The sequence below is a fragment of the Ananas comosus genome, linkage group 16 (assembly GCF_001540865.1).
Source record: "Ananas comosus cultivar F153 linkage group 16, ASM154086v1, whole genome shotgun sequence".
Taxonomy (NCBI): Eukaryota; Viridiplantae; Streptophyta; class Magnoliopsida; order Poales; family Bromeliaceae; genus Ananas; species Ananas comosus.
The window spans coordinates 10,634,079-10,647,233 of NC_033636.1; the positions used below are offsets into that span (position 1 = coordinate 10,634,079).

At 35.4% G+C, this 13,155-nt stretch overlaps 1 protein-coding gene and 1 long non-coding RNA gene across 2 annotated transcripts in view; both read right to left on the bottom strand.

The window, feature by feature from the left end:
* On the bottom strand, positions 940 to 6,270 carry LOC109722240 (beta-galactosidase 2). The gene is made up of 17 exons (XM_020250194.1): positions 6,130 to 6,270; positions 5,853 to 5,948; positions 5,609 to 5,721; positions 5,431 to 5,497; positions 5,206 to 5,298; positions 4,920 to 5,063; positions 4,365 to 4,453; positions 4,126 to 4,231; positions 3,944 to 4,031; positions 3,234 to 3,352; positions 2,959 to 3,123; positions 2,412 to 2,581; positions 2,205 to 2,314; positions 1,742 to 1,851; positions 1,520 to 1,630; positions 1,340 to 1,441; positions 940 to 1,149 (listed from the first exon to the last, which is right to left on the bottom strand). The coding sequence occupies exons 2-17, from the start codon at positions 5,946 to 5,948 to the stop codon at positions 940 to 942; spliced, it is 1,893 nt and encodes a 630-aa protein (XP_020105783.1). The 5' UTR covers positions 6,130 to 6,270.
* Positions 9,110 to 13,155, bottom strand: part of LOC109721987 — a 13,698-nt gene continuing 9,652 nt past the window's right edge. The window contains exon 3 of the long non-coding RNA XR_002219337.1: positions 9,110 to 9,304. This is a non-coding gene — a long non-coding RNA (uncharacterized LOC109721987). The remainder of the gene's footprint in view (positions 9,305 to 13,155) is intronic.

The following is a 13,155-nucleotide window of genomic DNA, read 5'->3' on the forward strand; positions in this document are numbered from 1 at the left end:
TTCTTTCGATCTCATACAACCTATATTTGCTGCTTCTGACCTTAAGTGTGATGCAGTTCCTGCGACTTCACGCCTCTTGCCAAAAGCAGTAGTACTTGGGACTCAGCTGTGTACACTTCAGATGGAAAGCGAGACTCTATAAATAGAACCATGAATGTGTGTATACAAAGAGAAAAGAAGAGAGATGAGTTCATCTTCTTTGTTCCTTTACTAAGTTATCCACATATAGCTTCAACTGCGAGCCTCTTCATTGTATTTGGACAAGGATCTCCTCCAAAGACCTCGGGAAATATATTCACCGAGCACCATTCTTGGCCGACACAGTGCTACAATAAACACCACCAATTTAAATCCTCACTAAAATAACCAAGAAAGCATATGATATTTGAAGCAAACAATTTATAAAAAATTTACCTTCTCGAAAGCATCGTATGACTTATGGGCGTGACAACTCCCTTCCGAGAAGCTTCCGCAAACTCCTTGTGGTGTACCGAAGCTAGCGAATTTGATCTGTGTTATTTTTTGTCCAGGATGACAAAATAGGTGGACTTTTGACCTCTCGTAGTCTTTAGTGCGCCAATTCTTCATCGATGGTTGCCATTCTGAGACATCGGCACAAACACTCCCAATAGTTCTCTTCACCATAGAAATACCGGTGGGGTCGCCACCCCACTCTTCCAATACGACTATTAGGTTTCCAGTTGGATTCAGCCATGAACGAGGAACATGGTACCTGATCCACAAGAATAGCAGAATTATTTAAGCTGGAAATACAAAGATAAATACCACTGCAGAATTATCTACTTCAGTATACATCCTTGCAAAATTTGAATTTCATATATTTGAAAAAAAATGCACATTCAAGAGGTATATATATGGAAATTAAGATTTTACAGAGTTACATATGAAAATAGATGATTTTGTAGCGAAATAGAATAACTACCATCTTTGAGAGGAATCTCCACAGTTAGTTTGGCATTTAGTCTCATCATATGTTCCACGGTAATCGCAACTCCCGCATGTGCCGTATGCTTTGTAACCGGGCCAATACCGACCAATACTCTGTCCATTAATCCACACTTGTCCTTTTCCCATGCTACTCATATCTAAGGCCAATGGTTCATCCCCACCCGGTGCATTGAAGAAAGCCTGAAATAGCCCATTTTAGAAAAATATGTTAGTTTTCAGGTTCTCTTTCCAAGGGCCATTTGCTCGGTGAAATGGTCTCAGTCTTGTAACCACATGGTTGCATGTTTTAGTCGTAGTAGTAACTACTTAGTGCGAAAATCATAGGAAATTTAATGTAGAAATGACTGAATTATGTGTTGCAAATCATCACCTTGTACCATGTTAGAGGATGATTTTGAGAAGCTGCTTCCCACTCAACTGAGGAGCTTCCGGTTAGTGTATCAAGACTCAAAGATTCGCCTTTTAAACCAATCTGCACATGTTCATCGAATTACTAAGTTGTACAAAATTCAACACTAATTAAAACATATTGTCGTGAGATGATTTTAACCTGGTAAGTCCATTTCTGCCATGTGAGATCCCTTCTTCCCTCATTTAGACCCTTCAGTGTCACCGGACCAAGTACTCCAGCATTCCATGTCTCGAAATGCTCTCCAACGTTCTACGATGATTGGAAAAAAAAAAAAAAGGACACCCGCAGAATTTTCAGAAAACCACACGGTAGACACCAAATTCTAATTGGATACCCAACGAGAGGTAATGATGAACTTACAGGGAGACCAACCGACACACTTAAGATGGAAATAGTATTGCTGCCTGCCCAAAGCTTCACATTTCCAGTATATGTCAATTTAGGGTTGTCGATGCTACCATACACCGTCCCTGGTAAAGGATTACAGAAGACACAAAACAAAGATTAAGCCAAAAAAAGGGACACATTAAACACACAGAAGAGTCCTCTAATTTCTTCCTAGTCGCAAAAGTATCAATTTTGATATTCGCTCTCGGAAAACAAACTTATATAAACACCCTTGCCTATATCTTCATAAGAATCTGCACTTAGGAGCGAGATACATATGAAAATTCATATCTTACAAATATATGGTTTGCACTTTGCAGGGAGATATATATATATATATATATATATATATATATATATATATATATATATATATATATATATATATATATATAAAAGTCCCTTTCGGTAAACCTTACAAGGGAAGCCAACTAACCTGCCAACTGTCCATTAATGAAAACATGTAACGAATGACCAGCTGACATCACGGTGAGGACAGGATACTGCCCGTTCTTAAGAAACTGCTCATCCTGGCCTATGTCCACGCTGAAAATAAAAAAATTCAGCACAATGGTCAGATCAGAAGAATCTATCAACTTCTATCACAGTTTACGTCCAAGCCGGGAATAAGTCGAGTACTTACTATGTCGTATACCATAAATAGTCTGTAGTATCTCGTGTGACATTTATCTGCTCCAATAATCCAACTGTCGTGAAAGAATCATCATCCAAGGAGTCAATCTCTTCATTAAATGACTGCCATGAAAATCCTCCGACAGCCGCCATTGACATCTGCGAAGTCTGAGCCCCTACCTGCTAATAGCAATTGAGATTTATAAGTAGAAGCATATAGATTTAGTGCATTTAGCAAGGTAAAAATCCAATATTACATATTATTATCACATTGAAATATTATTTACTGTTTCTCTAGCAGCTTAAACTTTTATAGAAAGTGATAGGTTCGCATGCTCATGTTATCGTAGTAGAGGTTCTAAGTTTAAGTCTGACCAGCCTTATCCACCATTGACATTAAAAAGGAATCTCCTCAAGCATATTTGAATGAGAGTGCTAAAGTTTTAGAGAAAATAGTGTTTCACTAGACCAATTACAACAAGAACAAAGGTTTGTTATGAATGATTAAGAAGAAAGAAGCAATTACAATACATATAATTAAGCATTTAAATCCTCACCCTTGCGGTGTTGAATACTGTTGTTTTGCAGTCAGGAAGAATACTTATGGACCAAGGCGGAAGATCATAGTGCATTCCATTGAAAGTTACTCTCGCGTAAGACCCCGAATCATAATTTGCAAGGAAAGCAGCGCAATCCCCTGAGATCGACCTAAAAACAGAGGACTGTATACAATTTTTTTTAAAAAAAAGCCAAAAAAAAGTATTAGTTGCAAACCACATCAAAATACTCCTAAAGAAGAAAGGAAAGATCAAGCTGCATTAAAAATCCGAACCTGTTGAGACCTTCCCAGTGACGTGACCACAGGGTCGCCGGATACCAGAGCCGGTTCGCACAGCTTGATAGCTTTATGCAAGTCCCTCAAATGGCCCCACTTTGGTTGCCTTAGTAGACCTGAAAGTGGACAAATTTAAACCCATGTTTCCAATATGAAATAATTATTGTAAACAAGACAACTAATTTGAGTTAGTTATGTCACGATTCTAGAAACAACAAAATTATCGCTATACGCCTTTGTTCTCCTTCCTTTCCTTTCATTCCTTTGCTCCTTTTTTTTTTTTTCGAGAGAGTGAGTGGTGAAGACTTGTGATTTAACAGTTGCAAACAAAACTAGAGCAAATTTGTGATGAAATCAATTTACCATGTCCTGTAATAATAACTGAGAGTAAATATTTTTTTTTTTTTTTTTGAGAGAGATAGGTAGCACGCTACCCGCTTCGTTTATTTCATTTAGAAATAAACTTAGCTGGAAATGTGAATCAACTAGGATTCGAACTTGGGTCTCGGGTACCAACCATCAAGTCCTTTACCACTCTAAGAGCAAATTTTTAGTTAAGCACCTTGTACGATGTAGGACGAAATGAGAGAAAGAAGGAAAAAATCTAGAATTTAAACCAACAAGAGAAATTGAGAGAAAGAAGGAAAATTTTAGAATTTAAACCAACAAGAGAAATTTAAGAATATAAAGAAGCAAGTTCAGCTCACCATATTCATCTATTGGCGCATCATAATCATAGCTCGTCGCGATGAAGGGGCCGCCAGCCGTCCGGCCAAAGTTTGTTCCTCCATGGTACTGAAACGTAAGCAGAAAAAAAATAAGCAACACTTAAATTGGCAGGCATGCCAAAAGTTTCAACAAATTTAATGTTTAAATTAAGATTTCTCACCATATAGTAGTTAACGAAAGATCCGCCTTTTTGAATAAACTTGGCAACGCCAAATGCCAGATCCTCGACAGGTCGGTGAGGGACCGGAGTACCGAATCCTGTGTACCTGCGTTTCATCAAACAGATAAGGACATGCGAGAGTTGATGTCATAATGGGGGATTTGGGGACTTGTACTTCCGATTCTAGACGGAAGAATAAATAAGAGTGTTAGTTGGTTTGGTAAGTAGAAAAAGAATACCAAGCAGTCCAAGCTTCGGTCCACATAGTGGGCTTGTATGGCTTGTTTGGTGAGAACCAATCACAGTAGAATCCATTGCATGTGTTAATCTGTAAGTGGCAAGTTCAAATACAGTTGAGTTACAGTAACAAACACTAGCAAAATAAAACCCTGAATTATACGTAAGGCTAAAATGCAGATAACTCGACCAAATATATCGTACTCTGCACTTTACGCCCTTGATATGTAAAACGACCCTAAAATCGTAAACCACTAGCACTTTACCCTGTTTCGTAGGGGTGTGAAGTACTAAAAATGCAGGTTTTTCCAATAATTCAATGGGCTATTTAATCTGCAGGTTTTAATTATTGAGGGGAGTAAAGTACAAGCTGTGGTAGGAGCCACAGAGGAAAGAAAATCTAAAGTAAATCAAAAGAGTAAAACAAATAAAAATGATGCCATCTATAAAGAAATATCTGCGACGAACAATGAAGTGAAGCGAAATAGTATGAAACAGATTAGATTCAAAGTGATGAGAGAAAGAGGCTTAGTGAAGTGAGGAAGGGGTATACATACAACTGGATCGGGTGCGTCGTCTTCTTTGCACATAACCCACGGGACTCCGGTGTTGAGGCCGACCGCCATATTAGCGGCCCAGGACGCGTAGGCCTTCGCGGGCTCCCCCTGGTCCCATTCCAGAGGCCCAAACTCGTTCTCGATCTGTATATAGTAAATATTAGTTGGCGAATCGAAGAAGATACCCCAATAAAGCTCCATCAATTTCTATTCCTTACCTAAATATATTTTGTACAGGACTAATTGATATGCCAACAGGAAAAAAAATAGAAGATACAGGACATGCCTGAGAAAGAATCACAGGACCACCTTGCGATTCAAACAGAGCTTCGGACTTCATCATGTCGACGATCTTCGTCGTGAATTTCTCCATTGCCGCCTTTTTTTTAAAAAAAAAAAGTTTTCAAAATATAGCCAACAGTTAAATGTGAACATGATAGTAAATTTTAATCAACAAAAACTATAAAAAGAAAGAAAGGCGAAGAGAAGAAGGATTTTAATAGATTCCTACCTTGAAAGGCTCGTTATCGGTTCTAAAGCTGATACCAGGGACATATTTGAGCCAAACAGGGAAACCTCTGAGAATCGAACAGGATAAAATTGAAAAATTAATGCCAAATTGGAAATATTAAATCAGTGATCAGAGGAGTCCTTATCAGAAAAAAAAAAAATTTATTAAATTCTTTTACCCAAAATTCCATTCGGCGCAAACATAGGGACCAATGCGGAGATGAACATAGAGCCCTGCTTGTTTAACCAGCTTGATGAATTGAACCAAATCATATCTCCCCTCGAAATTATACTACAAAAAAACATAAATAAATAAATAAAAACCCATGTATGAATCTCTAATATAGACATAGTTCCTAAATGCAGAGACAGAGATTAAAAAAAGCTCCTTTTAAAAAGGAAAAAAAAAAACTTTTTTGGTACCTGACCAGGGGAAGGTTCATGGCCATTCCAAAAGACATAAGTTTGTATTACGTCCAATCCTCCATCTTTAGCCTTCTGAATCAGATCCGGCCACATCTGAATCCGACCCCCACCCAAAAAAGAAAAAGAGGGCCCAAATCAAAAAATAAAAAATAAAAAAATTAAATAAAACGAAAAAGTGAGTAGAAAATAGCTAAGAAGCTCCTCCATAGGAGACCAGCGTATATAAAGGAGCCACATTTACGAGAGGGAACAAAAATGGGGAGGGGAAGGGGACCTCGGGGACGCTCCGCGGGTAGTGAATGGAACCGGAGATGAGGATCCTCCGCTGCCCATTAATGGTGATGGCCTTGTGGTCGTAGGACACGGTGGCCGCCGCCGGAGCAAGCAGCGCCGCCGCCGCCGCCGCCGCCGCCAAAACGAGCAGTGCCACCGCCGCCCATAAAAATGGCTCCTTGGGTCCTCTCCTCTCCTCTAAAGCTCAACACTTCTCCCCCTCTCTCTCTATGGAGAGAGAAAGAGAGAGAGAGAGAGAGTGGAGAGAGAAAATGGTGGGAACTGGGGAGGAGGGAGGCAGAGGGAGAAGGACACAAGAACAGCTGGTTTATATATATATTTTTTACTAAATTTTTTTACTTTTTCTCTCTCTCTCTCTCTCTCTCTCTCTCTCTCTCTCTCTACGTTTCCACTTCCCCTGACCCTTGTCTTTTCTCTCTCCTATCTATTTTATTTTTATTTTTTAAATGTTTTCTCACTCTACTCCTCCTCCCTTGCTTTTGCTTATTCTACCCTTTTTTTCTTTTTCTTTTTTTTTAAAAAAATTATTTTTTCTCTCTCCTCTCCTCTTCTTTCCTTGAAAGAGAAAAACTAGAATCCAGGGTGGGGGAATTGAAGAGTGAGAAGCAAAATGAGTTGTATTTATATTGGTGGGAAATGAGTAAGTGGGCCCCATCTTTTTTCTCTAACCCTTACGTGTAACCCCCATCCACCCAATCACGTAGCGTTATTACCATAACGTTAATTTGGACCGTCGGATGCAGATCGGACGGTTGTGATTGGACCACTGAGTAAGGCTAACTGTAATTGCGGCTTATCTCTCTCTCTCGCTCTCTCTCCAATTACTAATTTAAAAAGTAAATTTGATCTCTCATATGTAGAAAATTTTTACAAACGAATTAATAGAATATAGTTGAATCATCTAATAATAATAATTTAGATACATTTTGCTATTGATGCACGATGACAATTTAAACACCGTATTATTATCCTTTTTCGTGTCGAGATATTTGGTACCAACATAGCCTTGGCCCCATAGGATTTACTAGTTTTTGCGTAGGATAAAGGAATGTTCCTTGCTAACAGGAAATAGCCTACATGCTACAAATGTGTATTTGCCCCACATATATATAGTGCAACTAATATGAGCATCATATTGCTATGCTAGGGCCTGTGTCCCAAGCCATGGGTCAAGCATATGGGACATATTAGCACAGATTATAGAAGAGATTATCATGAGTAATTAAGTTAGATACAAATTAAAGATCGTTATATTTGAAGGTGATATGATATTAAAGTCTTGAATTTGGATGCCTGGAATAAGATATTTAATAATAAATTATTCATGCTTTTTGTGTATATCAAAAAAAAAAAAATCTTGAATAAAATATTCATGTATCAAAATAGAATCAAAGGAGCAATGTATTCTGGGTTTAATATAATATGGTAGGATGAGATGCTTATTTAAAAGATCAATCACATAAGTTGCTTGATATATCAAAAGATTCATACTCTCAAATCATGCAATATTTTTTTTTTACCTTGAGTTTAGAACACTTTACAGTGCAGCTAATTTGCTATGAAGAAGCAATTTTGCGCCTACAAAATACCAGATAACGACCCTTCACCACTGTAAATGCCAAAATAATCTTGGCTTTTTGGGCACTCCAATTAGTCTTCGAAGGGATCTAATATTTTATTATCATTTCAAATCCATAGATCATTTCAACTTCAAGGCGCATGCTATCTATAATCCATATTACAAGGAGCCCTTTTAACTTTTGTAAATGTCCATTAAGTTTAAGGTGTCCCCCTCTCACTATCTTGAGAAGATCTTTACTTCCTTTACGGCATTGACCATTCGACATGGTCGTATTTACGATCTGAAAATATTACAGCGTGGTTTGACATAAAGAGCACCTTTTAGTTGGAGGAAAACAACCGTCGCATTGATGCCCTTGTTAGTATTGTTCTCTATTTTCAAAAGATATATAGTGGTATGTGACTTGATTATGCAGCTATAATCTACATTTAGAGTAATATTAATCGAGCAGAAATTATTATTAACAGGCCATGTGGATCAAATATGATAGGTCTAAACTTAATTATGTCCGAGATTAATAATTAGATTAGGCATTTGACACTATAAGTAGATTCTCTGGTTTTTGACCCCAAAAGAAATGAGAAAAATATAGAGATTGTTATGTACTTTTCAGCTTCTTGTTCAAACTTCACTTCATGCAGAGGCCTCTAATTCTAAAGTTTGGTATTTAGGTGGTCGGATTAGGTTGTTGTTGACTTGAAGTGGGAAATTTGGTGGAGTGATGCCCCATCCATCATAACAAAGCTTGTCTCTTTGACACCTCTGTGTGTGCGTATGCGTGCACAGAGGAAGCGAGAGAGAAAAGAGATAATCTTATCTATGGCAGTTGCTTGATGCTGAAACAACAACGATTATTGCTTTTTCGACATCACTTCGACTCGAGTTCTAATACTGTAATCGATTAGATCATTCACTATCTCATGTGACTAAACACAATTGATTATATATAAATCCTATACAGGATATACAGTTTGTCGTCCAATGTTAAAAACCCACTTTTACTCGCAACAACGAAAGATCGACCTCTTCCACACTAAGATCTTGCTGAGCTAATCATTTCCTCTTGTACATAGAAATTAATATACAAAACCATTTCCACATATGCTCTACATTATTAGACTCCCACAACTCACCTAATCAAATCACTTTTTTTTTTTTTTTCAAACGGCACCTAATTAGATCACTAAGCTCATCTTCCTTATGGCCCAAGATAGTATCATTGGAGAGGCTCGTAATGCATCATGCATGCACATATGCTAAGGGGTTTTAAGTTCCATTAGGTCACATAAAGTTAAATTGCTTTTTCTTTTTTTCTTTTTTCTTTTTTGAGAATATCATCTTCTAGAAGGCAAAATACTTGGATGGAGTACGAAGGAGATAAAGGCCAAAAAAGGAAAAAAAAAATTTAATTCCTTCTAAGCAATATCTACAACTACAAGGCAATAATTTAGCTCAATTAAAGTGACCCATCATATCACCTATAACGACTACATATTTCACAATCCACAACTTTGCGTCCTTGCCCACGCCTCTGCATGGGCTTATCACTTACGAGAAAAGCTTGAAGCTGAAGCTACAAAGAAAAAAACAAAGGGATTAGTTAGAGATTGATGTCTAAATGCGTTGCGTGTAAGAGGTAATTAATAAAGATGGGAATAAGATGGTATTTATTTATGTACACATTCTTTGAGAAAAGGTAAAAAATAAATAGAGGAAAAGAAAAGGACGGTTATAGAGAGGAACATAAATGGTTTACACCTATGGTGTGATCTACAAGGGAAGTAAACAAAGTATTAATCCCATATCTACGTATCATCCTTTCTAACTGTAGCCCATCATTAGAAATCTTTTAACTTTTTCTTTTTCTTTCACTGGAGTTGTTCTTATTGGTCCATGATTGAGTAATCTTTGTTCTGGTATTATGATTCTTTTTTTTTCTTTTTTTTCGGTATGATCATGTGAAATTGGCTCCGAAACTTTTCAGACAAGAGTGTACATAGAAAAGCATAAAAATGCAATACAATATAAGGGTAAGAATTCAAGTGAAAAAGATAAGGTAATTAAAGCATCTTCTAAATAGAAATTGAAGTAACAATATATATATATATATATATATATATATATATATATATAAAAGGAATAATTGAGATATAGCGTATAAAATATACAGCATAACGTTTTTATTTTAATTCAAACATGCATGGTCTCTGTCACAATATCTGTATAGCAAAGGACAATCCATACATATTAATGTAGATTTACTTATCACAAGCTCATCGTGTTATTGGTTCATAAATAATTAAAAACTTCACCGAATCAAGAAAGGAAGAGACGTAGTGCTCCAAACACCACAATCCGAAATAGAAAATTAGGCACGGGGAATTAAAAGATGCTCTTTGATTTGGTTCATAATTATTTAACATCCGTGTCTTTTATCTCTAATTTGAAAAAAGAAAAAAAAACATCAAAATGCAAAAAAAAGAAAAGAAAAGCGTTTCAAACTATGACTTAATTTGGACATAGGAGAAAAGATTATGCCACTTGCAAGTTGCGAGTCCATATGAAATAACATTGGCCCCTATCTTTGTGTGACATCATATAAATGTCCCTGTTAATAATGCCTCGAAAACATAAGCATCCCTATGCAGATGTACTGTTACTCGGAGACATTTATCAAGGATAGTAACATGGCTGATCAACTTGCATAAAGAGGTAAATATATTATAAGAAAAATATTCTCTGTACAAACATATATAATTTTTTTAAAAAATATACAGATAAGATTACTCAAATAAAAAACTTAGGGAACAAAGTTCAGCAGAAATATAATATTTTTACATCTATTTTTTCTAAAATCTTTCGATAACATCATGTTTGTTAATTTATATATCATCAACTTTGCCCGATAAAATGTATAATTTTGTACTGATTAAAAGGACTTTTGGCTATTTGTTTCTCTAGCAAAATGTTACTATAAAACTCACTACAACAATATATAAAAAAAATAAACGAAAATGTAGCAGGATACCATTTTCTCAAAGGGGGAAAAAACAAACTCACCACAACAAGCCCCAAGAGCAAAATCGAACAACCAACACATAAAATATACCTTTTCCAAGCTTATTTTTAAATCAATAATTCACAACAAAATTCTCAATGCGATGCATGAGATCAACTCCGAATATATTTTTGGATAAACTTCAAATACTACCCCTATAGTTTCACACTTTTTCATTTTAATACCCTATGGTTTAAAGTGTATCAATTTAGTACAATGTTTTTTTTTTCGTGAGCTCCTCTGTTAACTTTTCGTTAAATTATATATAAAAAACTTCAGATATTCGATCTAAGTTTATCGAATATTTACTTTAACATCTTTTAATTTTAACTTTGTAACTGATTTAATAAAAAAAAAATTAGTAAAGGGAATAATAAAAAAAGAAAAATAAAACCACGGATACTAAATTGATACACTTTAAACCACATGGTACTAAAATAAAAAAGTGCAAAATGACAGGAATGATATTTAAAGCTTTTTATTTTTTTTTTTAAGAGATGAATAGCATGCTATCCGCTTCATTTATTTCATTCAGAAATAAACTTAACTAGAAATGTGAATCAACTAGAATTCACAATTAGGATCTCGATTATCAATCACTAAGTTCTTTGCCATTTGTGCTAGAGACGGTCAGAATTTGATCATTTTTATGTGAAATCGGGATACGAAAAGTAGGAACCCCAGTCAATTTCTCATAGAGTGCTTGGGGATAAGGATGGGAAGGGAGAAAAAAAATTGCAGGATAGATTCATTATTCGTACAATACATAGGTCCCACAAGTCCCTGTCTCTTTTTTTTTTTAATTTTAAAAGAAAAAATTAGAGGAACCAACCACCAATTACTCTGTGCTCGCTCCCACAATTTAGCCGACCCATGCGCAATAAATTGTATCAGATGCATCCTAAAACTGCCTAACAAACAAATCTGTTCACTTTTTTTAAGGACCAACCGTCCCCGCTCCAACTACTAGCTAGTACTGTAAAAAGTACAAATGCTTTATTAATCGCTTAACTTGTTGATTCGGTGGGAATCACTTTCATGCTCATCTACTATAAATTCTATATGTAGCAACCACAAAAATATCATAGAGAAAAGCAGAACTGATCGTCTCTCGCGCAAGTGACAAAAGACTTAATAATTTGTACCCGATATCTCAAATTCGAATCTTAGTTAATTCACATTTTTAGCTAAATTTATTTTTAAATAAAATAAACAAAGCGAATAACATGCTACCTATCTCTCTCTCTCTCAAAAAAAAAAAAAAAAAAAAAAAGCAGAAGCAGATCTCGATGCTTAATTTATATAATAATTTTCTATTTAAAGTGGTAAGAACTAAGAAGTGTGTATACCCCTTCCCGAAAAATTAGAGAGAATTTTGTAAACAAAAAGCAACTCACCCGTGAATCAGGTGACTCTGCTTAAAATGAGGTCTTTTTTTGGTTCTGTTTTTTGTTGGTTTATTGGGAAAAAATAGCAAACAATTTGTTTTGTTTAGTTTTAAAAAATAAACTTAACAAGAAATGCAAAGCAACTATATTTCGCATATTAACCACCTGAGTCTTTAATTAACTGTGCTATGTACGATTTTCTTTATTTTATTTTTTTTTTCTGGTAAGAAACTGCAGCTTAAGTAGGTCACAGCACGAATATATTTATATTTAAAGAAGCCCCTATTGAAAATCGTAACATCCAACAACTAAAGTAAATAAAGTGAAAAAGGAAAAAAGAATTAGATTTTTTCTTTTTCTTTCGTAGAAGAAGATTAAACCCCTTGTTACCGGGGATCCGCACAGTCCGCATGCGGAGAGGGGACGGACGGACAAAAACAGTCAAAGGGCGGCAGCGAAGGAAAAAGTTAGCCTAATCCGTCGCTTCTCGTCCGCATAATTCAACATCTCTCAACAAAAAGATGTTAACAACAATCTAATAACATGCGTGTCGTCCCACGAACTACAGTTTTTTTTTTTTTTTTTTTTTTGTCTTTTTGTTGTAACTTGACCATATTAGTTTTTTCTCATGATTTAGGTGCATATTAGGCTTAATTTGGGCTCCATAAATTTAGTTACTATTCCACATAACTAGATTTTTACCCGTGCGATGCACGGTTAATATAATAATATAGAATAATAAAAATTATTATGGGATGATAACAAAAAAATTTGAAAAATTAATTTTATATTTTTTAACAAATGAAAAAATATACTATCAATCTTAATTATAGTACATATTAAAGTACACAAGTTAGAGAAAAAAAAATTGGACCAAAGTAAATATTCAACTAAAATGCAAAATTTAATCCTGCTCTATTATCTATGAATTTGTATGCAAAACAATTTACATTTATATATTGATGTGCGAAATAAAAT

What these genes read in the sequence shown, in the direction of transcription:
- LOC109722240 (XM_020250194.1), bottom strand. Translation starts at nt 5,948, where the DNA reads ATGTGGCCGGATCTGATTCAGAAGGCTAAAGATGGAGGATTGGACGTA. An exon ending in ACGACGCACCCGATCCAGTT is followed by an intron (nt 4,454 to 4,919) that starts GTATGTATACCC and finishes TGCCACTTACAG; the next exon opens with ATTAACACATGCAATGGATT. An exon ending in GGCAGAAATGGACTTACCAG is followed by an intron (nt 1,442 to 1,519) that starts GTTAAAATCATC and finishes GAACATGTGCAG; the next exon opens with ATTGGTTTAAAAGGCGAATC.